Below are 24892 nucleotides of genomic sequence, written 5' to 3' on the forward strand. Positions count from 1 at the left end.
CTCTCTTACATTACTTTCTCTTCACTTTAACTATTTAAGCATAAACGGTATCCAAAGCTTCTCCTAGCTAACAAAATATTCAAATAAACAAGGGCAGCAGAGACAAACCAGGCAAGAAAACAAAGAAACCCGTACTTTCGTGTTAATATGATGCATAAACGAGAAAGTAGAACTTCATATAGCGTATCAAGCTAAACCCACAACGGGCATATGCAGTTCAGATCCCACAACTCCTCCTAGCTAATAATAGATTCAAATAAACAAGGGCGGCAGAGATAAACCAGGCAAGAAAACGAAGAAACTTATACTTTCGTGTTAATAAAAGAGCACTGCAAACAGTTTGACAGTATTACATACTTTGGTGCACAAACGGAATGTAAAACTCACGAATTAATAACAACGATGCTGAGAATAATTTGGCTACCTCAAGTCAGTTCAACCGCAAGAGATTCCCAGCAATGGAGTGTGAGTTCTGGAATTTGAACTTCCCCGACTTGCTATTCCTCATGCTCCGCAATGGTGTCATGTAGAATGGTGTAACACCGTTGTCAAGATCAACAGACGGGAACTTCGTGCTCCTGTTTCTTTCCAGCTTGAAATCCCCCTTCTCACTGAGTGTGAATCCAACTGCATTGTCGACACTCCTCCTCCTTGCATAATATGACCCGGGGGCATCACATGACTTTCTCGAAGCTGCAACACTACTGCTTCGTGCGAGCTTCCAATCACCAACATCTCTAAGAACCTCACTAGCCTCCTCTGCTTGCTTCTCACGAGCAGCATCCGTGGAAGGGTCTGCTGCCACATTCTCGTGATTCCTGTTTCTGAAGCCGAGCACAGTGCAAACTTTACGCCACCTAACGGATTTCTTCGCCGACACATTCATGTTACCAGCACCTTCACCACCACCACCACTTCTAGATACGGATCCAAGCTTTTCTAGCTCATCATCTCTACCCGAACTCAAATGCCAATCTTTCAACTCCTTCTCCGTGATCACCAACTTTACGTTTGCAGGGGACGAAACCCCATGATCCTCCGAACGTATCCCTTTCTTTCCGAAGCTCCTAACAGAGCTAGACCGATCAAAGCTACTGAGCCTCGAGGAATCTGAATTCGAGTGGCCAGAACCCGAAGCTCCAGAGCTACTCTCGTCCTCTATAATCGAATGCATCAGCCCATCAACCGACAATCTGTGATTCTCAAACCTGCCAGCATTCCCCAAGATTCCATTCTCAACAACAGAGAACATTGGAGTGAGCCTCGGGATTGTTCTTGCTATCATATACCCATCCCACGAAGCTCTCGGCTCCTCAAACGAAATCCGACCACCATCAACCGAAAACCTCGGCTCTATGTCACATGATCTTCTTCTCCCCGCAATCTCACTGTGATTTTCCCCCAATTTTTGCCCATCACCAAACTGCTTACTCTCTCCATCATTGCCAGCAACAACACCATTGTTTTTATCCTCCTTTATCTTGCTATTCCTTTGCCTCCACTTCCGAAGTTTCTTACTGAAAACCGATGCTGCTCCAAAGATATTCCCAGCAATATCTCTCAAATCCTTACTTTTCTTACTCTTATTCCCGAATTCGAGATCTATATACTCTTTCATCGACTTAAATTCCCCTTCTTCACCATCCCCATCACTATCAGCACAACCGGCATTCAAACCCCCAAATCCATCATCAGAAACCCTAATCCGATCCTGATTTTTCTTCTCCAGCTCGATCACAGTGTAAGTGACCCTCGAGAGCCCTACATTCTTCGATTCAACCTTCGCCTCACTCTCCGATCCGCTCTTCAGATCGTCCACATCGAACAGATTAGCCAGCGAGCCCCCAGCGGAAAGCGCGTCGCACGAATTGCGCCTCCGCTCGCTGAGGCCGCCGGAGGAGGCTTCGCATCCGGAAGTAGAAACCACTGACCTGCTGCGGCGGAGCTCAGGCGAGGTTGAAATGGGGACGGCGGCGTCGAGGCCGGAGAGGCGCTCGCGGAGGCAGGATGCGCAGATTCCGCCGGTGATTGGATCGTCGGGGTGGCGGTAGCAGGGGGAGAGGCGTCGGGTGGCTCGTGCGGCGGCGCGGGCTCGGATCCGAGATCGGGAATCGGGTCGGATTGTCATTGGATGAGAAAAGGGATTGACTGCATTCGCAGATGCAATGGCAGCTGTGTGCGTGTGAATGTGAGTGTGTGGAAGGATTAGAGTAGGAATATAGGCCTGAGGATGACTCAAGTCTGAGTGTTTCACTGTCTGCTGCTCAGATTCGATGAGAGAGAAAGAGAGAGGGCTAGAGAGAGAGAGTATCCTAGGAAAAGAGAAGATGGTGACAAGTCTAAGACAAGAACCCTCGAAAACAACGAAGTGAGGGCAATACTCTTCCCTCCAATTATAGTGACTATTATTTTGACATTTTTTTAAGTAGTATGAGATGATGTTTAATTAGAGAGTAGGAGTACTTAAGAGTATTACCAATCGGGGACTACTATCCTTAGATCATCTGCAATCGAGGCTAGCGGGCCGGCTAGTTGATTCGCGGGTGCTGGCCGGTCCGCTAGCCTACCGTTGTAGCCGGCGAGCGGCAAATCGGCGAGCCAATCGGCTAGCCCACGCCGATTCGCGGGCGCTAGCCGATTCGCTAGCCGGTCCGCTGGCCGCCATTGCAGGCTCTCGATTGGCTAGCGTATTTTTTTACTTTTTATTTTTAAAATTTTCAAACCTCTCTATATATACTGATATTTGCACGTCGTTTTCATTCGCACCACTTGTTTTAACGAGTTTCTCTCTCTCTTAATTTTTGTACAAGAGCAATATCGCAAAAATGAGTGATGCGGGTGGCAGCGCGTGGGTGGTAGTGGTGGGGGTGCTGAGGAGTTCAACCGGCGATTTAACGAAGAGTTGGCGGCCTATACGTCCCGCGAGATAAATCGGCTGATACAAAGGGCCTTGCAGCCGCAGCAGCCGGCGGTACCTCGACCCATTGTCCAGCGTTGAAGTGTGGTTGATCGGGATCACGTCGCTGCACATCAGCGGCTATATGAAGACTAATTCGCCGCGGAGCCGCGGTTTGGGGCCAACCTCAAGGCACATGTCGACATGCGCCAAGTGGATGCTCATATTCGACTCCAAAAGGATTTAATTAAAGAGTGGTGGGCGCGAAAGACTGCACGGCAATAGATTTTTTTATGTATTTTTTTTAATTATGTAATTTTTTTAGGATGTACTTTTTTTTTAATTTAAATAAAATGGTTGTATTGTCCCCGTATTTGTGTCGTAAAATTTAATTCCGTATTTGCGGGAATGTAAAATCTATTTGTTTTTTATAATTTTATTTATTATGGCTAGTCCTAGTGCTAGTCTAGTTTCTTGTCCACTATTGTGCAGTTGGGTGTCCTAGTAATGTGGCATACAGTTTCTAGTCCTGATGATGTGACAGGAGGTGTCCAGTTTCTATTCATCTTCATTTTCCTTATGTCATGTTAACATTTTACCCTTCAACCCAAATACATTGTGTAGCCTTTATAAATATGCCCTATAAAGCAGTTCATCCCTATTCTTCATGTCAGCATTCATTTTATTTCTTTTTATTCTTATGTTTATCAATTAAAGTAAAATATAAAATAAATTGAATGCAAGAACAAAACGTACTTAGTTTTTTAAAAAGAGTGAATTACATAAACGGTACCTGATCTTTCACTTTCGCACATAAATGGTACCTGATCTTTATTTTATATCGTTTTTGGTACCTATTAATCACATTTTTGGTACCTGGTGTAATTTTCATCCCAAAATACCCCCTAAACAAATTCATTTTTCCATTTATGTCATAAAGGGTATTTTGGGTATTGACAAAACTAGTACCAAAAGTGATATTATGATACATTCTCTCATTCTTCTCACTATTTATAGTACTATTATGATTAATCAATATCAATATTAATATTATTATTTTGATGTTATAAATTAATAATTAATTTATTTTTTTAATATATATTTAATCATAATTATAGTTATAAATATATTTAATTATTATAATAATATTACTATTATAATAGTAAAAACTAGTAATAATTAATAAATAATAATTATTATTTTATATTAAATTAATAACTAATCAATATAGTCTTAGTCAAAATTTAAAATTGTGAATTGTATTCATAATGATAAAGAGTTGAATATTTTTAGTTAGGTGTTTTAACCCTAAAATGAGTATAAATAATTTAATTAAAATATTCAATTAATTTAATTATTTTAAATAATTAATTTAATTAGGTGTTTTGTTATTGATTTATATTATGAATGCAATTAGATATATGTATAAAACACTAAAAAGAAAGAAGAAAAAGAGGAAACATAAACGAAGGGAAAAAGAAAGAAGAAAGGAAGATAAAATACTAAAAAAAAGAAGAAAAAGAAGAAAAAAGAAAGAAGAATAAACTAAAGAAAAAAAAAGGAAAAACAATTACATATTTGGTTCTATTTGATTGAAATTTTCAAAAATATCCTCCATAACAAAAAAATCACATATTTAGTACCTAGGGCTATTTTTGTCATGAGGTACCAAAGACGATATAAAATAAAGATCGGGTACCATTTATGTGCGAAAGTGAAATATCAGGTACCGTTTATGTAGTTCACTCTTTTAAAAAAAAGGGTACGACAAAAAGAAAACATTGGTTCTGAAGGCAGAGTTGTCTCGTTCGTAGATCGTGATCCGTTCTCAACCTTCTCTTGGTCTGTTTGAGGAGTTGCATGAGCTGGGATTTCGAGCTCTCGCCCTCTGCCAATGTGAGCATCTTGATAGTGTCGAACATCAGTCTGTGCAACAACGTCGTAGCAGCCATAGTGAGGGCCCCGTCTTCGGCCCAAGGCAAAACGGCTTGTGTCCCGGTCGCATTGGCCTTCACCTTCCGCTTGACCACTTTAACTCCAGTCGGACAGCTCACAATCTGCTCACTCTCCTCCACAAGAGAGATCAAGTCGGTTGGATCACCTTTGCCGTCGTTGCCGCTGTAGCTGCGCAAATGTTGAGCCTCATCCTCTTCGACACATTCGGGTAACCTCGCTTTGAATTTGGGGATAACCTTTCTGACTGTTGCCGCTGCCCAACATCCTCTGAATGTTTTGGTAGATACCTGAAATTTAGCAATTCACTTCTTCATCTGTTCCCAGTGCTTGTGGAGTTGGTCATAGTTGTGGGACTTCACCAAATCAAACTTCACTCTCGCATACCTCTCTGCGATATGCCCCCAAAACCTCGTTGTCTTATGGTTGTTGGAGAAGACTAGGTCCTCGGAGACATCGACACAACACCTCGTCAAAGCCATTGACTTATTAGGGGTGTAGTTCTGCCTCTTCGTGATGAAAATCTCCAAAATTAGCCCAAGACTTATTCTTGTAAAAGCAACAACACAATTAAAAACTAGTACAAACTAAAAACACTACAACAATAACATAAAAACACATTACATTGAAACTTAAATAAATATTACACTAAAAAGGATATGTGTTCCATCCCACAAAAAGATAGAACAAAAATAGAATGGACGAGGGGTATCGAAATGGAAGAAATTGAGGAGTGAACAAATGACCTCTTGAAAATCGAAGGACCTCCACCAAAAAGATGATGGCAACCCTTGGCAACTTTCATCCAAGTAATCATTTATATCGACTCACTCGCTAGCTACACGACACTAGGGTATACTTTCGTTCAAGCTCCGCCACTAGAGGTATACTCTTTCGAGCTCCGCCCCTAGGGTATAGTGTATACTCTCACCCAAGCTCCGCCACTAGCTACATGGTGCTAGTTGTGAATTTATCAAGTGGCTAACCCCGGGCTAACCACAAAATAACCATAGCCCGGCCATGGTTTTTCCAAACATTCATCTCACCCAACATGGGGAGGGACTCTCACAAAGGAGATACTCTTTTTCTAAACTCAGTCTAATCTCTAATCTATTACAAAATATACAAAATGCCCTATTTATAGATGTGGTAGATTGGGAGATGAAAAGTCACTCAAACTAGGGTTGGAATATGAAAAGGCACTCGAAATAATTCAAAATCCCGCCTTTTGAATTCTTCTCGGACACAAATCGCCCGGTCGGGTGTTTTCATGCAACAAAACCATCCGCCCGCGTGAACTTTCTGGAGCATCCTTTGCTTGACTGCGCGACTTTTGTAAAACGACCATAACTTCTTCATCCAAGCTCCGATTGAGTCGTGCAAGATACCCACGCGAAGCTATTTCGATGGGAAAGACAATGGTGGTCTTTGAAGAGCATTTTGACATCATATGGATATGCGAATCGTTGCTCAAATCTGACCCCAGTTGCGGCTTGGCTCATTATTACCCCTTCATCTCACTTTCCATGGTTTAGCTCTACCCGGATTCGCATCACTTCGTCTTCCCCTTAGGCGCGGAATCAGACGTCTTGGCCCCTTTGGCCTTCCCACCTTCCCCCTCCCCTTTTTCCTCGGCGAGGGTGTGAGATTCTCCTTGGGAGGCAATGGTTCCATGTCTGAGAGTTCGTATTCACCGGTGCTAAAGATTAGATCAACCTCAACTTTAGTCTCTAGAACGATGTTGGAACGCTTGAACATTGGGCACCAAGCATCGATAAACTTCATCGTCGTAGTGCGGGTCAACCCCTTCATGACATTGGATCCTCTTTTATCTAGAGGTTATTAATACTTTGTATTGAGATTTTTACTGTATTACATTATGTAATCCAAAATTATAAAGAAACATATTAATGGAAGATATTGCTTTCTCTTCCGATATATTTAATTTATATCAATTTTTCTACTATGTCTTTAATCAATATAATTACATCAATTGTTATTCGAATTATCATATTTATAAATTATACTTGGAGTAGTAAAAACTTTGACATACTATCTCTTTCTTTTATCTCTAACGAACCAATAAAACTACAGAATCAAATTCGATGTAATGTGCATATTTGTTAATCATAATAAAATTTATGACGTATTTTATTGTTATTACGTACTACTAGTATTAATGATTACTTACATGAGAGGTATATTGTCACGACCGTAGCTGATTAAGGATAATCTAGCTCGGGGTACCGTGACTAGGGGGGGGGGGGGGGGGATAAAAGAAGAGGGGGAAAGAAGTGGGGGAAATGAGAAGAATAAAAGCCAAACGATACTTTAATATTCAAGATGAAATGAAGGAAACAGTACTTAACACAAGATACGCACGATCATGCAGACTCGAGCGGTTGTTCGTACATATTCAAATTAACGAGGTCTTTAAACAAAATAGAATATATCAGAGTCTTAGATAAAAGAAACGTTGCCTTTAAAAAGGCACCGCGGAAGCAAAAGAACTCGGTTCCATGTATGGTGACATGAACCTCCGAGAGTTTATTCTTGGTGGATCAACAGCACTCACTTCACCCCGCCACCGCTCAACCTGCACATTTAGAAATACATGCAGGGCTGAGTACAAAAAGTACTCAGTGAACACATTGCCGAAATATACACATATACATTTGAAAAATTATTGTCAAGCCATTATCACAGTAACACTCGGGATTTTATTTAAAAGATCCGAGCTTACTAAAAATATTCACATTGGGCCCTTTTCCTGTACTTAGCCATATCTGATCATCTTGTGCCGTAGAGATGGTGTTCTCTCACGGTCACATCAACATTTTTGTGCCGGGAAGGTGGCCACCTTCCTCGGTCACCAGACCTGCCCTCTGGCCATAGGTCTCCTGTGTACACTAGTCCAAGTAGGGACACCACCCTCACTTGGACCCGAATTCGATTCACAAATCACTTGGCCTCACGCCAAAGTAAACAACAGATAGGCATCATACAAAACATTTATGGCAAGACAACATCATTTGAAATGAGCGACGAACATAAGTTCGAGTTTTTAAAATTATTTGAAAATGACTTTATCTTTATCCACATTAGTATGTAGGATAGAAAAGTTCACCTCGTACGCTTTCCAAGATTTTTAGAATTTTAAGCCTTGCTTCTCGGTGTTATACTCCCCGCGAGTTCTCCCTTTATGAGAAAGAAAAAATACAAGTCGACTATTCTTAGCTTCAAAAGATGTAGAAATTTTTGATGATGCAAATAAAACTATGTTTTTCCTTAGTCTTGAGTTCCCAAATAATTTGAATTCATGTTAGATCCCTAAGAATTTGCCCAAAGATTATAGCAAACTTGACTATGTTATTGGATGAACTATAACAAAATAATTTTAATCCAATACTGTAAAATTCCTTCCAGTAGGCATGAGTTTTCGAAATTTGGCCTAGATCTCTTTAATTTGTTTATGGCCCATAGTAAAAGTGATAACTAAATTTTTATAAAATAAATGCAATTCTTCCAATTATTATCACAGTCCAAACATAATAACTAAGGAAGATTTGGGCTCAATTTGTTTTATCATATTATTTCCTAGGCCCAACAATTAAATGGTTAGTCTAAATAAATAACAAAAGAATCCATAATTATAATCATTTCGTCTCTCTCTCCTCATTTGACTAGCCCTAGATCTCAATTGAGAGTCTCTTCTCCTTCCTCTCACTACCGCCGCCGTCGTCCTCCCTCCGGCGCCACCGTCCGCCGCCGTCGCCGGCAGCCTTCTCCCTCTCTCTCTCTCCTCCCTTCTCTCCTCTCTTCTCTCCCTCTCGGTCTACTCCACACCGCCGCCGTCGCCGCAGCGAGAACGGCGACGCATCGCCACCACCGTGCGCTGCCACAACCGCCACCGTCGTCAGATCTCTCCCTCTCGTCCCGGTCAGCCGCCGCCGCCGTCTTCCCCTCCAAATGCGTTGCTGCCGCCGTGCATGCACAAGCGGCGGCTCCGGAATCTCCTCCACGCCGTTACTACATCGTCGGGCAGCCTCCCCACACTCTGCTACGACTGAAGCCCTTCTCCCACAACACCACAACCACCATCTAATTTCCCAAATCGGTATGAACTCCAACCCATGGTTTTTTTTTGTTTTTTTTTTTTTTCTATATTTTTTTCTTTATTAGCTTAGGAATAAAGTTCTTGTTGTTTCATACATGTAGATGAGCAGAAGCTAAAATTTTGGAGGTTGATTTGGGCGTATGGGACTGTTTTTGTCGACGGCGGAGTGCCGAAGTTGCTGCCGGGAATCGGGCAGATTCATCTTCTAAGATAAGTCTCACTAAAATGCCTTATGTTAGTTCTCCTATTTCACTAGTTTGGAAAAGAAAAAAAAAATGTTGGTTTCAGCATGCTACTTGTAAGTCTTGATGAGTCTTGGAGAAATTGTGATGTTATTGGGAGTTCTTAGCGAAGTATGTGGTATGGTGTGCCTAGCATGTGTGTTCCTATGTTTCATCTCTAGTGTAAATGGATGTGTATGCATAAGAAAGTGAAAGGGTTTGAAGTTACCTTGTGTGAAGAAAAACAGAGATATGGTGGGACCTTGGTCTTTGTGGAGCCTTGATCTTGTGGAACTTGTGTGAGAAAAGAAAAGTGGAATTGTGGGACCCTTGGTCTTGTGAAACTGCACTTCTTTGGAATTTTACTTCGGATGTGTGTGGTGAAAATTTGTTGAAAGTGATGGGGTGAAAGTGAGAGGTCAAGGCATGCATATATATATGCCTTAATTTGGCAAGTGGTCTGTGGCAAATTAAATGCTCCATGTCCAACTCAATCTATGATGATCTTACAAAAATATATTTTGGATACTCCTTGTAGTAATATTTGTGAGAAGCTTTGTTGGCATTCAATGCCAGTCTGATATCGCCTGAGCATCTACTGAGGAAAATGATTTCCTTCATTTAATGTTTGCAGTACTTGATTCTTTTGTTGGTCTTCCTCTCTAAATCCTACGGCTAATAGAGAGGTGAAATACTGTGCATGTTTCTCTTTTCCTCATCACATTTACTCACTTGCTTGGAGTAAATCCTTATCAAGGATTCGGACATGACATGGAATTTAAATATGGTGAATACTAAACTTATTTTAATATATGGACTTGACAGTGGTATCAAAAGTAGTTCATAATTCAACTTATTATATATTATGTATTAATGTGTCCCCTTCTTTCATGTAGGCAAACTCATAGCGTGACCATTTGTGGCTCTGGTCAACGAACCAAACCAACTTGGTTTTTGAAGCATGGCGTTCAACAGCTGTCCGAGACTTACACGTTTTTCTTCTTCCAGCTTATAATAAATTATATTTAGATAATTCGTAACGTTAGACTTCATCAACTTTCTGCGTGTGTACCGGACATTACAACTTTTATTTGGATTAGTATATTTACATATATTATTCTCACGTGTGCCTTGGCTCGATCTCCAAACAGCCCAACGGTTGATTATTTATTACGAAGAGGGATATTCGTTTATATCACAGCTATTCTAATGTATAATTAACTATAACGAGGCTAAATTTTAATAATATTAATATCATAAAGCTTCGGGTCGTTACATATATCGATTTTAGAGCATCTTCAATGGCGGACGTCGCAGTAGGACGTCGCCGACGTCCGACCAGACGTCCGCCGTAGTGGCGACGAAGGGCGGACACGCCCGTCGGATGGGCTCGCCCGTCACCCCACGTCCGACCGGACGTCCGCCACTGTGGCGACAGTTGGACGTCCCGGTCGGACGTCCGGTTTTTAAATTTTTTTATTTTATTTTTAAAAAAAAAACTCTATAAATAGGGCTCGTTGAACTTCATCTCATTCACACCACTTGTGTTGACAAGTTTCTCTCTCTAAACTCTATTTTCAAGTATATCTAGAATGACGAGTGGTCGTTGGGGTGGTAGTGGCGGAGGCGCTAGTGATAGTGATAATGATAATGAATTGGATCTCGCTGTGGAAGAGACGATTGATCGATTGCTCCGGCAGAGGCGGCAGCGGCGGCAGCAGGGGGCGGCAGCGGTACCTTGGTCGATCCATCGCCGACGTCATGTATCCCGGGACCATATTGCTGCACATATTCGGTTGTATGAGGACTACTTTGCTCCGCAGCCGCATTTTGGGTATGTCTTATTCCGGCGACGTTATAGGATGCATTGTCCGCTGTTTATGCATATCGTGGGTGCTTTAGAGAGAAGATACGAGTTTTTCAGGATCAGGGAGGATGCGGCTGGCAAACCCGGACACACGCCCTTACAGATGTGCACTGCCGCAATCAGGCAACTGGCGTACGGAGGCCCGGCCGACATGTTCGACGAGTACCTCCACATTGGCGAGTCTTCAGCCGTCGAGTGTTTGCAGAATTTTTGCGCGGGCGTTAGAGCGATATTCGGGGATCAGTATCTTCGGCGTCCGAGCCCCGAAGACTGCCAGCGGTTGATAAATATGCACGAGTCGGTGCACGAGTTTCCTGGGATGTTGGGCAGCATAGATTGTATGCATTGGGAGTGGAGGAATTGCCCCGTCGCCTGGAAGGGGATACACACTTCCGGCTTCAAAACCAAGCATCTCACGATGATCGTTGAAGCTGTAGCTGACTACCGGCTGTGGATATGGCATGCTTATTTTGGAGTCGCCGGGTCGAACAACGACCTCAACGTCCTCCAGTCGTCGCCCCTGTTCAACGATCAGTGAAATGGCATTGGTCCCGCCATCAGTTTCGTCGCCAACGGCAACCAGCACAATATGGGATACTATTTGGCGGATGGGATATACCCAAACTGGCCCGTCTTTGTGAAGACGATCAAGCATGCGATCGGTCCAAAGAAGTCCTACTTTGCGAGCTGTCAGGAGGGAACGCGCAAGGATGTTGAGCGCGCAATTGGTGTGCTCTAGAGTCGATGGGGGATGGTGAAGGGTCCGGCACGACAGTGGTATATTCCCAACATCGGCGACATCATGTACGCATGTATCATTTTGCACAACATGATTGTCGAAAGTGAAGGGGATGAACTGACTCAGTGGACCAACGAAGATGATACGGGTGCCGGTTACTGATTTGTTCATCTCTCACCCCATTAAGCTTCACCGTGTTACTAGTCTCAATAAACTTAGTAAGATGCTTGTTGGGATCTTCATTGGCCTTCCCCACAAAAGCATTAGCCTCAGCCATATTAAGCAATCCTGGCTTGAGCTCAAAATGATTGGCATCGATCCCATCGTTGCCAATTGGTGGGTTCTCTACCTCTCTGTAAGCGTACATGTTTTGCACTGGCACTGTGGCTTGTTGTTCCTCTTTTTCTTTCAGTTGTTTCACCACATCTGCAAGTTGTAATTGGAGGTGTTGGACTACCAGATCTGGATGTGGTGCATTGTTCTCTTCATTGTCTGCCATTGTTATTTCAACAGGAGTAGGCGGTTCTCTCTTAAGAGGCGAAAGTGCCCTTGGTTGAGCCTTCTCTGAGCGTTTCTCCTTCGGTTGGATGCTTCGATCTCAGGATCAAATAACTCTAATGGTTGCCCCTTAGAGCGAGTGAGCATACAACCTGAAAAGAAAAATACAAAAGTGAGAATAACTCAAAAAGAAAAGAAAAAAAAATAAAGCAAGTAAAATCTAGATTAGTAATCTTAATTTTTATCACGATATTAGGCTATAGTAACACAAAATTGTCCCCGGCAACGGCGCCAAAAACTTGACTCAACTTATTTTTAACACAAGTATACCCGCAAGTGTACGGGGCTAATGTAGCAAATAGTAAGCAAAGAGTATCGTATCCACAGAGACAATCAGTGTCAACCTAATTACCACGAACCAACCTCAACTACTATCTAGATGAATCGGAGAGTTTGAGTTTTCTAAATCTACTTAAAAGCAAGGTAAAAACAATTAAAAACAAATAGAGAACTAAAGCAAATAAGAGAAAACGGATGTAGATCAAGGATGAGAAGGGTAGAATCCTACGGGATCGATAACAACTATCCTATGCTCAACTAACTTCCTAACTATGCCAACAAAGGGTCTCAAGGGTTATTAAGCTATCACTAAGGTAAAACTATATCTTTTCTCAAAGCATATAATTTGTAGATTGCTACCTAGAACCGAAGTCTCCTTCCTAGAACTAAGGCAACAACTCCTAATAGCTCCTAAGATACTTAGCTTCATTCAAAGGCTCAAATCTCACGATTATATTGGCAAAGACGTCAATTTCTTCTCTTTCAAATTAAACTACTCACTTCTCAGTTCTTGTAGTAAAATCCACATGCATTTATAAGGTGACCAGTCAAATAAATGTATAAGCACAGAAGAAATCAAAATAACCACATGAGCCAAGGCATAGAAAAAGGAAATCAATTAAACATAAGAATCATTGTATCTCCCCCCGTAGAACTCTACGAAGGATTTAGCTACTCATGTTCAACACAAAAGTCAAAGAAATATTCAAAAACATTGTTTGAACAAGAATAAAACTAAAGGTAGAAACTCCTAGAATTGGATTGGGCGGATTGGAGGCCTCGTCTTCAATCTTGCGATGAATACTCGTCCTCTGCTCGTTCTTCTCTTCTTCCTAGGTGAAAAAGTGGTATTTTTGGGGTAGGAGGTGTGTAAGTTGTGTTTGGAGGCGTTTCCTAGGCATATATATACCTAGGGTTGACTTTAGGCCCGAAATAAGCTGTCCGACGAAGCTGGCGGGTCGCCAGGTTGGGTGTGCGTCGAAGCTAGCGAGTCGCCAGCTGCTTACGGCGTTTTTTTCGTGTTTTGCTGGCGGGTCGCCAGGTTCGTTTGCATGCGAACCTGGCGGGTCGCCAGCTATGTCACTGTTCTACGCAGTCTTGGTAAAACAGCCATAACTTCTTCTACCGAACTCCGATTGAGACGTTTAAGATGTCCACGCGAAGCTCTTTCGAAGACGAAGAGAATCGTATGCATTACATGCGAATCGGACTTCAAAATCTCCAGAAAAGCTGTCTCGAACATTGAGCAGCTGCACATCCACATATTTTGTACATTTTTCTACACATTCTCCACAAAATGGTCAAAATACCAACATAATAGAGAAGTAACTATAACCATGTCTCAAAGTACACAATATATGATCAAAACCAAGTAAAACTATCCTCTAAAATCATGTAAAATCCAAGTGAATCAACTCCCCCAAACTTAAACAATTGCAAGTCCTCGAGCAATGAAGAAAAATAACTAGAAGAAACTTGGATTCAAAAGAGTTTTAGACATCATCATCGTCTCAAATAATACGGAATAAAGGAGCATATCACAATACAAATTCCATCAAGTTAAGCCGTCGAATGCACTTTTACTACTAACTCGTATATCACCTTGAATTCATGCTCCACTCGGGATGTATATATGTGTGTATATTCACCTCACTCAAAGTATATAAGATATCAAGTAACATTCAAATCAATCAAAAATGCATGGTTTACCATAGGCTTGCTCAATATCTAACCTCTCCTCTACTTCGTGTGACAATAAATTTGGAGTCCGAAAGGTCTTTTATTTAGGTTATAATGTAGGCTCTTTGGTAAGGTGGGATAATATTTGGCTAAAGTGACTAAATTCCCAAAAAGATGTGAAATTCCAAGACATTGCACAATCCACTTTCAACTTCAACCATTCACCAAAACACTTCTCAATAATAACTAGACTTTGTCTAATTCCCAACGATCTCAACTTATTGTCTATATACTATATATATATATATATATATATATAGATTTTTTTTTTCTTTTCCAATTTGTTTTCTTTTCTTCTTCTTTTTTTTTTCTCTAAGTACAACCAATTTCCAACTTGATAAGCTAAACAACTAAACTCTCCAAATTCTTTTCTTTTCTCTTTTTTTTTTCTCTTTTCTCTTTCAACAACTAAACTCTCCAAATTCTTCTTTTCACAACTCAACAATTGTAGAGTCTAGGATTCTCAACCCACTTGATTAGCTTGACAAAAGAAAAGGCAATAGGCTCAAACTTGGCTATCAAGGGTATTATTATATAATAAGGTTAGTGTCTAGGTAAAAATGAGGCTAACAACAATGGCCTAACATCTTCCCCTATCTCTAAGGTCACTATGTAGACTCAAGAAGACAAGGAGCAAGTTCTAGAAACACATACACAATTGATGATAAATCACACATGAAAGAATTAAAAGCTCAAGTCTCACTGGGCAAATAGCACGAATCAAGGCAAACAAGCAATTCGTTACTTATGCATCCTATTACTCAAACTCTCAAGTCAATGGTCAAGTGATAGCTCAAAGTGGAAGGTTCTTTTATCATAGACGACTAGTCTTAACCCAATTTACTACCAAATTTTTTCAATTCAATTTCAAAACCCAACCAATCAAAGTAAGCATTCAAAGAGTTCTAACAAAATAATTATATCATAAAACAAAATAAAGCAACAAAAGCAATAAGATACGTACCTCGTTAGTGTCCCTATCCACCATATCATCCCCCCAAACTTATTCAAAGCTAAGCAAAGAATAAGTTTGAAAAGTTGGTGGAGAAGGGAGACATACATGGTAAGCAAGCAACAAAAAACACACCAAAAACAAAATGAAACGATAAAATTAAAAGTTACCTACTAGGGGTTACCTCCCCTACAATGCCTTTGGTTATCGTCGTTGGCTCGACGTCCTCCATGAGCTGCATCATGTCACGCCATAAATGGTGGTGTTAGATTTTCTATCAATCTTGGAAGCATATGATCTAGCCAATCTCTTCTTCCACCAAGTAGTTTTCAAAGCTCTATCACAAATTTTGGTTTCCACTTTGGGTGAATTTGCAGCTTTTGTTTTCTTCTCCTTCACTTTAGAATTTGGTGCAGTCTCTTCTTTAGAAAGTGATCCACCACATGAACCAAACATCCACCGTGGCAATGAAAAATCCCCCAAAGTAGACTCAATTGCTTGTGTCTTTTGGACCTCTACAACATGCACAGCTTTGCACTCCATCTTCATAACAAGTTCCTCATCTTCACGACTCTTCATAGCATTATAGATAGACAAAATGTGTTTTTTGTTTCCCATACGAAGAGTGAGCTCTCCCTTTGCTATATCTATCAATGCTTTTCCCGTTGCTAGGAATGGACGCCCTAGGATAAGCGGCACATTCATGTCTTCCTCCATATCCAACACTACAAAATCGACAGGAAATATGAAGTCATGTACCTTCACCAGAACATCCTCAACAATTCCTTTAGGATAGGTGACTGATCTATCTGCCATCTGCAGTGTGATTGTAGTCGGCTTGAGAGTGCCGATCTTCATCTTTCTGAAAAATGATAATGGCATCAAATTTATGCTCGCCCCCAGATCACATAGTGTCTTTGTCTGTCTGTCATTTCCAATGACGCGTGAGATATTGAAACTCCTAGGATCTTTAAGCTTGGCATGTAACTTCTTTTGAATTATCGCACTACAGTTTTCAGATATGTTCACCGTCTCATAATCAATCCACTTCTTCTTCTTGGAGAGCACATCTTTTAGGAACTTTGCATACGTGGGCATATCTTGCAGAGCTTGCACCAATGGTATATTAATGTGCACCTTCCTAAAAATATCGAGAAATTTGAGAATTTCTCATCCAACTTCTTCTTCTTCACCGCAAATGGGAAGGGAACTCTAACTGTCATAGGAATGGGGGGAAAGGGCAGCTTTTCTGGCACTGCGTCTTTCTTGGTCTGAATTTCCACCTTATTCTTTCCCTTGGAATTCTCTTATGCTCTGACATCTTCTTCTTGAGTACTCTTCTTTTCCTCTACAGACATTGAAGGACTTTCATAGCTTTTACCACCTCTCAAGTGTATGGCCTTGCAGTCCTTGGGATTGTTTACTGTTTGTGCTGGAAATTGCCCTGGCTGATGTTGGACACCTACAGCTTGAGAAATTTGACTAATCTGAGTATCAATGCTCTTCATATGCACATTCAAACTTTGCACGTCGTTTTCAACCTTCCCCAACCTTTGTACTTGTCAGTTTTCTCCATGTATTTGGTAGTCTGAATCATGAATGCTCCAAGATATCTTCTGTAGTAGGCTTTTTCTGCTGTTCTACCAACCCATTAGACACTGTGAATCTTGGCGGTGATTGCAGAGCATTGTTTGGATTCCCATATGAGAGATTGGGATGCACTTTGTTACCATAGTTGTTATAGTTACCACCACCTTGGTTGGGGCGATAGTTGTTAAAGTTCATGTTATTCCCTCCTTGGTGCACATAGTTGACACCTTCAACTCCTCCTTGCAGTTCTGGTCCAAGTTGTCTTATCTCCATGATCCCTAATTGAGTGGTCAAAAGATCTAGCTGCTTTGACATTCTGTCTATCCTATCATCTTCTGTAGCAGAGGCCACCCTGTATGACTTGTTTCTTTCATTATTCCATCCTTCATCAGTGGAAGCTACTCTCTCAATCACTTGCATGGCATCATTCTCTCCTAATTGAAGGAGTGCTCCTCCTGCGCTCCAATTCAGTTCACGCATTGCATCTGTAGTACACCCCCTGTAAAAAGTTATGACTTGATGTCCCGGACTTAGACCATGCTTTGGGCATCTCTTCAACAGTGTCTTAAATCTGGCCCATGCTTCTCGGATTATCTCATGAGGCTTCATCTGGAATTGAATTATCTCTGCTTGCCTCTTTAGAACTTCACTGGGTGAGAAATACTTCTCCAAAAATAAGTCTACCATGGCATCCCACGTTTTAACAGATCCTGACCCCATGCTGTCGTACCAGTCTCTAGCATCATCTCTCAAGGAAAATGGGAATAGCCTTAGTCTGATTTGTTCATCTCTCACCCCATTAAGCTTCACCGTGTTATTGATCTGAATAAACTTAGTAAGATGCTTGTTGGGATCTTCATTGGCCTTCCCCACAAAAGCATTAGCCTCAGCCATATTAAGCAATCCTGGCTTGAGCTCAAAATGATTGGCATCGATCTCATCGTTGCCAATTGGTGGGTTCTCTACCTCTCTGTAAGCGTACATGTTTTGCACTGGCACTGTGGCTTGTTGTTCCTCTTTTTCTTTCAGTTGTTTCACCACATCTGCAAGTTGTAATTGGAGTTGTTGGACTACCAGATCTGGATGTGGTGCATTGTTCTCTTCATTGTCTGCCATTGTTATTTCAACAGGAGTAGGCGGTTCTCTCTTAAGAGGCGAAAGTGCCCTTGGTTGAGCCTTCTCTGAGCGTTTCTCCTTCGGTTGGATGCTTCGATCTCAGGATCAAATAACTCTAATGGTTGCCCCTTAGAGCGAGTGAGCATACAACCTGAAAAGAAAAATACAAAAGTGAGAATAACTCAAAAAGAAAAGAAAAAAAAATAAAGCAAGTAAAATCTAGATTAGTAATCTTAATTTTTATCACGATATTAGGCTATAGTAACACAAAATTGTCCCCGGCAACGGCGCCAAAAACTTGACTCAACTTATTTTTAACACAAGTATACCCGCAAGTGTACGGGGCTAATGTAGCAAATAGTAAGCAAAGAGTATCGTATCCACAGAGACAATCAGTGTCAACCTAATTACCACGAACCAACCTCAACTACTATCTAGATGAATCGGAGAGTTTGAGTTTTCTAAATCTACTTAAAAGCAAGGTAAAAACAATTAAAAACAAATAGAGAACTAAAGCAAATAAGAGAAAACGGATGTAGATCAAGGATGAGAAGGGTAGAATCCTACGGGATCGATAACAACTATCCTATGCTCAACTAACTTCCTAACTATGCCAACAAAGGGTCTCAAGGGTTATTAAGCTATCACTAAGGTAAAACTATATCTTTTCTCAAAGCATATAATTTGTAGATTGCTACCTAGAACCGAAGTCTCCTTCCTAGAACTAAGGCAACAACTCCTAATAGCTCCTAAGATACTTAGCTTCATTCAAAGGCTCAAATCTCACGATTATATTGGCAAAGACGTCAATTTCTTCTCTTTCAAATTAAACTACTCACTTCTCAGTTCTTGTAGTAAAATCCACATGCATTTATAAGGTGACCAGTCAAATAAATGTATAAGCACAGAAGAAATCAAAATAACCACATGAGCCAAGGCATAGAAAAAGGAAATCAATTAAACATAAGAATCATTGTATCTCCCCCCGTAGAACTCTACGAAGGATTTAGCTACTCATGTTCAACACAAAAGTCAAAGAAATATTCAAAAACATTGTTTGAACAAGAATAAAACTAAAGGTAGAAACTCCTAGAATTGGATTGGGCGGATTGGAGGCCTCGTCTTCAATCTTGCGATGAATACTCGTCCTCTGCTCGTTCTTCTCTTCTTCCTAGGTGAAAAAGTGGTATTTTTGGGGTAGGAGGCGTGTAAGTTGTGTTTGGAGGCGTTTCCTAGGCATATATATACCTAGGGTTGACTTTAGGCCCGAAATAAGCTGTCCGACGAAGCTGGCGGGTCGCCAGGTTGGGTGTGCGTCGAAGCTAGCGAGTCGCCAGCTGCTTACGGCGTTTTTTTCGTGTTTTGCTGGCGGGTCGCCAGGTTCGTTTGCATGCGAACCTGGCGGGTCGCCAGCTATGTCACTGTTCTACGCAGTCTTGGTAAAACGGCCATAACTTCTTCTACCGAACTCCGATTGAGACGTTTAAGATGTCCACGCGAAGCTCTTTCGAAGACGAAGAGAATCGTATGCATTACATGCGAATCGGACTTCAAAATCTCCAGAAAAGCTGTCTCGAACATTGAGCAGCTGCACATCCACATATTTTGTACATTTTTCTACACATTCTCCACAAAATGGTCAAAATACCAACATAATAGAGAAGTAACTATAACCATGTCTCAAAGTACACAATATATGATTAAAACCAAGTAAAACTATCCTCTAAAATCATGTAAAATCCAAGTGAATCAGTACCTCATGGAGAGGTTGAGCGGTTGCGCTCATTTGCCGACATGCGGCAAAGAGATGCCCATATTCGACTTCAGGAGGATATCATCGAAGAGGTTTGGACGCGGAGGGGTGGACATTGATGTGGTTGCTTTTTTTTATCTACTATGTAATTTTTTTTTCTTTTATGATGTATGTTTTTTTTAATGAAATATTCACATTTCCCCGTTCGTATTCGTGTCGAATTTTAATTTCGTAAATTTTAATTTTAATTGTGACTTTAATTTTATTGCGGGAAGTTATAGTGGAAAGTCCTAGTGTAATGGGAAGTCCTAGTAATGACGTGGCATGAAGTTCTTGTGGGAATTACTAGTGGGAGGGGCGCCATTGAAGACGCTCTTAGTATTTTGTAATAGAGTAAAAAAATAATTATAAAAGTTAACTAAATTGGCGCTTGACAGTGAACTCCAATAATTCTCAGCTCCTGAATCCAATCCTTCCACTTCCGTACATATTTTCTCTCTCTACCAGCCGCCAACAATGGATACCCATTCTCTCTCTACACTCAACCCGCGCCTCTGCTCGAGCTCAATTGCTCGCCGCCGGAAACCTAACCACCGCAGTACACCCTGCTACATCGGATTTTCTTCGGCAATCACGCCAACGCAACGCCTCGCGCCGCCCTCATTCAATGCTTCAGCCGGCGGAGCAGCTCTCTGGCGACTCAAAACCGGTGGTTTGGAGCTGAATCGATTGAGATCGTCTTCGAATGACGGTCAATTTCTCGTTGGTTTGGATGGAACGCCGGAACCGAGTTTTGTGGAGTTCATCACTTCGGAGAGGGTGAAGGTAGTGGCCATGCTTGCGCTCGCTCTGGCGCTCTGCAACGCCGATCGCGTCGTGATGTCGGTGGCTATAGTTCCGCTTTCTCAGTCGCGCGGTTGGGGACCGTCTTTCGCCGGTGTTGTTCAGGTTGTCGATGTGATTTAACTCTCATTTGCTTCTGAATTGATTTCACCTGTTGCTTTCACTGCATTAGTGAACGTGTTAGTAAATTTCAGTTGTAGTTGCTTCTGAATTGATCTATAGTGTTGATATTACTGCCTTAGTGAACGTTTTAGTTGATTTCAACTCTAGTTGCCTCTGAATTGATTTATACTGTTGATATTTCTGCCTGAGTGAACATGTTACTTACAGATTTATGTGGAGACCTGCATTGTGGTGTTGAGCGTTATTGGTAGTTTCAGCAGGTGTTTTTGTTGTGTGTTTATTGATGAGATTTCAATGAGTAATATGTGTTTTACTGGATAAGTAGTTTAGAAAAAGCTTTCACTGCATACAACTGCACAGATGGCTGTGTGTGAGTCGGATATTTCAGTGTTTTAACTGCCACCTGATTGTTCTGCAAATAGATATACTCCAGGAGTTTACATTTTTGACATAAAATAATTTTGTACTACCATTTTTTCAGTCATTTTCTGAATCTGGTTCATTTGATAGTTACTGATTATGGCAGTCATCCTTTCTATGGGGATATCTCATATCACCTATAGCCGGAGGGACTCTGGTGGATCGTTATGGTGGTAAGGTGGTCATGGCTTGGGGGGTAGCTTTGTGGTCTCTGGCTACCTTCCTTACTCCTTGGGCAGCAGAATCATCTTTATTGGCTCTACTTGCAACACGGATGCTGCTTGGTATTGCAGAAGGTGTAGCCCTTCCTTGCATGAATAATATGATAGCAAGGTACCTAGCAATTAAGCTCGCAAGTTTGATTGCCTTATTCTAGTTTAGTGTCTGTTGAAATTTGGAAATCTAAAACAGAACTTGTCTGTTTGAAATTATTTTCAGATGGTTTCCTCAAACTGAAAGGTCAAGGGCTGTGGGACTTGCAATGGCAGGATTTCAGCTTGGAAGTGCTATTGGGCTCACGCTTTCACCAATTCTCATGTCACAGGCAGGCATATATGGTCCATTTGTGATATTTGGACTGTTCGGATTTCTCTGGCTTTTAGTTTGGGTATCAGCAACCTCAAGCTCTCCTGACCGAAGTCGTCAAATATCTAAGTTTGAACTAAGATACATACAGAGCACGTCATCAGTACCCTCTATATCAAAAAGCGGAGCTGAAGCAAGTAAAGGCATTCCTCCTTTCAGACGTTTGCTCTCTAAGCTACCCACTTGGTCACTAATTGTTGCAAATGCTATGCATAGCTGGGTAATGTATTCTTCCTCTAGAACTTTGTCCACATATGTGACTGTCTTTTTCCTAGAGTCGGATCTATTATTTGATTCCCTAAATTATTTACCATGAAATTCAGATATAAATTGAAGTCATTGTTGGCTTCTTTCGTTTGACACATAATACAACTGTTATGCCAAATGCCTTGAAATGTTACCCATCATGAAGTTTTATTATGTTCTATCCTTCCGTGTGTAGGGATTTTTTGTTATACTTTCATGGATGCCAATCTACTTCAAGACGGTACGTCATGGAATCAATTTTGAAATTTACAGTTGTTGTTCTTTATGCTTATGGAAGATAAATAACAGGGGTTCTGATTATTGTAGATATATCATGTTGACCTCAGACATGCTGCATGGTTTAGTGCTATTCCATGGAGCATGATGGCTCTCACAGGCTACCTTGCTGGTGTTTTATCAGATATGATGATTCAACGAGGCATTAGTGTCACTTTGACTCGCAAAATTATGCAGGTATATATTTCTCTTTCCATCATTCCCTAGCCAAAATGCCCCCCACCCTATCCCCTTCAAAAGAAGATAAATAGAAGAAAGAATTAGAACAAGTCCAGTTTCACAATATGGTAACTAACACCAGAACCAAACTTGATGTTTTTTCTTCTTCTCCTTTTACTTTTCCTTCTCCCTTTCCCTTCTTTTTGCCATTTTGTTTAGCATAAGTCTCCCTCATCTATAATCTATTAGTGTGATATACTCCGTAATTACTAATTTTCCCTTTTTATGCTCTTGTGCCTCTTGCCAGTCAATTGGGTTTTTTGGTCCTGCCTTGGCTCTCGTTTGGTTAACAATGGCAAGAAGTCCATTCATAGCATCTGCTTGGCTAACTGTAGCTGTTGGGCTCAAAGCATTTAGTCACTGTGGATTCCTTGTTAACCTTCAGGTTCACATATTCTCTGCATTTCATTTCTTATGTTTCCAAATACTTGGCTAATCATTTTTCTTGTGTCAACAGGAAATTGCCCCACAATATTCTGGTGTCCTGCATGGTAAGTTTTCTTTTGTTTCTCTGCAAAACAATTAAACGATATCTTCCTATGATCACAGAGTCATCAGATAAAAATTTATAGAAGTTGAGAACATCAATAATCCATTTAATTATAGATAATGTCACCCAACTCACCAGTCACCACTATAATAATTGGAAAACACCAAAATCAAATCCACTGTGAAGGCTGATTCTATTTCACCTGGCTACTTTATCCTTGTGAAGTAGGCCTAATGAGATCATATTCCAGAACAATGACTTTGCTATCAGTAGTATTTTAGCTGTGACTGTGAGTTTACATCTTATTTTCTGCACATTGACCTAGATGGTTATATAAGGACAATGACAGTGTAATGAAGAGGCCATAACTATATTAAATTATATGTTTGATAGGCCATCCTTGGGGGTGAAATATCATATTTAACATATGAAGTCCTAGTTTGCATGCTAGGAAATAAATAAATCATTCATTTGCCCCACACATAAAACACATTACTTGTTTGCTAATAAGTTTATAGTAGTATGATTTTAACATCCATCTATATTCCGGTATAGGTATGTCTAACACAGGTGGAACCCTTGCTGCTATAATCGGAACAGTTGGTGCTGGGTTTTTTGTGGAATTAGTCGGCTCCTTCAGAGGATTTTTACTCCTCACATCATTCCTGTATTTCTCTGCAGCAGTATTCTACAATGTCTTCTCTACTGGAGAAAGGGTCAATTTTGATGATGAAACTTCTGCTTAGCTCTTGTCAGATTTTACAAGTTCTGCTTGTTTAGCCATCTAGTTTAAGAGGACTACGTGTGATCCGGGTTCCGGAAGGCCTATACGGTCAATGAATACATTTGACTGTAGTTAGAGTATCGTTCATATTTTGTGTACAAACAGACTGATGAGCACCTGCGGAGATGAGATAGGATTGTAAATAACTGTAAATTTGGCTATTTTTGCATGGAAAAAAGGTCAGTTGATTCATGTATAACCAAATTTGACTAGACTTGTATCAAAATTCCATATTTTTGGTTGAAGTTGTATGGATGGTTTCTGCTTCTGCACTACTGTTTTGTACCATCAAATGTGGATGTTCGATTCTTCGTTGCTGCTGTTTTCAGGAGACCCTCGAAGACGAGACAGGATTATAATAACAGTAGATTTGGCTATTTTGCCATGGGAAAAAGGTCAGTAAATTTACCTATTTTGTACCATCAAATATGGAGGTTCGACTCTTTGTTGCTGGCTTGCTGCTATTTCAGTTCAATTTTTTCAGCAAAATATATCCACCAATATTTTGTGTTTTACTGTACTTGCTAACTTTATTATTCAAGTTTGGTACACTTAGGATATGTTCGGTTTCCAAGATTATAATGGTCCCATGTTACCCGAGATTAGTTTTGTCGTAGAGGGATATTAAGACTTTTAGGACAACACTATTTTTACGTGGCATTGTGTTGAGACTAATTATTTGCTATTAGATACAACAATATATCAGAGACTAAATTTTGTCTGATACATTAAATTGATTACCTCTAATTTGCACAATACTTGTGAGGATTTTCTTCTAATGCTAATGTTATTATAAAGTTTATGTAGTACTACTAATTTGACGCAAACCTAAACACGTTAGTTTGTCTATTATTTATCTGAATTGAATTAGACGAATAGGTCGTTCCGGCTTAATACACATACCTGTGTCGCTATAATATTATGCTACATTTGGCTTGCTTTTTAGCTTATAGTATTTACTTGAGCGCACATAGTTTCTAGTGGGGGATGTGATTTTTTGTATTTTACTTGTACTAGTACTAGATGCTACTAATATTTTGCGATTTACTCCCTCCGTCCCCGATTAAGAGTCACACTTTGACCGGACATGGGTTTTAAAAAATG

General features: G+C 40.7%; 2 protein-coding genes and 1 long non-coding RNA gene across 4 annotated transcripts; 2 read left to right on the top strand and 1 right to left on the bottom strand.

Annotated features, from left to right (window-relative positions):
• Nucleotides 1–287: 287 nt before the first annotated feature.
• Nucleotides 288–2370, bottom strand: LOC125210032 (protein OCTOPUS-like). Its single transcript, XM_048109610.2, has one exon. The coding sequence runs from the start codon at nt 2126–2128 to the stop codon at nt 431–433; it is 1698 nt and encodes a 565-aa protein (XP_047965567.1). The 5' UTR covers nt 2129–2370; the 3' UTR covers nt 288–430.
• Nucleotides 2371–8528: 6158 nt separating this feature from the next.
• LOC148930587 (uncharacterized) lies at nt 8529–10299 on the top strand. The gene is made up of 2 exons (XR_016137431.1): nt 8529–8966; nt 9068–10299. It is a non-coding gene; the product is annotated as an uncharacterized LOC148930587 (long non-coding RNA).
• A 9917-nt stretch (nt 10300–20216) lies between these two features.
• Nucleotides 20217–24033, top strand: PHT4;3 (phosphate transporter 4;3). 2 transcript variants are annotated; one of them, XM_048109131.2, is made up of 8 exons: nt 20217–20729; nt 21274–21500; nt 21606–21972; nt 22195–22239; nt 22326–22472; nt 22762–22899; nt 22972–23005; nt 23560–24033. In XM_048109131.2, the coding sequence occupies exons 1-8, from the start codon at nt 20298–20300 to the stop codon at nt 23748–23750; spliced, it is 1581 nt and encodes a 526-aa protein (XP_047965088.1). In that variant the 5' UTR covers nt 20217–20297; the 3' UTR covers nt 23751–24033. The 2 variants fall into 2 exon arrangements, with proteins under 2 accessions (XP_047965088.1, XP_047965089.1); XM_048109132.2 differs by having other exon boundaries at nt 20593–20729; nt 21258–21500.
• Nucleotides 24034–24892: the final 859 nt, after the last annotated feature.

Source organism: Salvia hispanica, chromosome 3, assembly GCF_029641045.1.
Source record: "Salvia hispanica isolate PSC_SH4W2 chromosome 3, Shi_PSC_v1, whole genome shotgun sequence".
NCBI lineage: Eukaryota > Viridiplantae > Streptophyta > Magnoliopsida > Lamiales > Lamiaceae > Salvia > Salvia hispanica.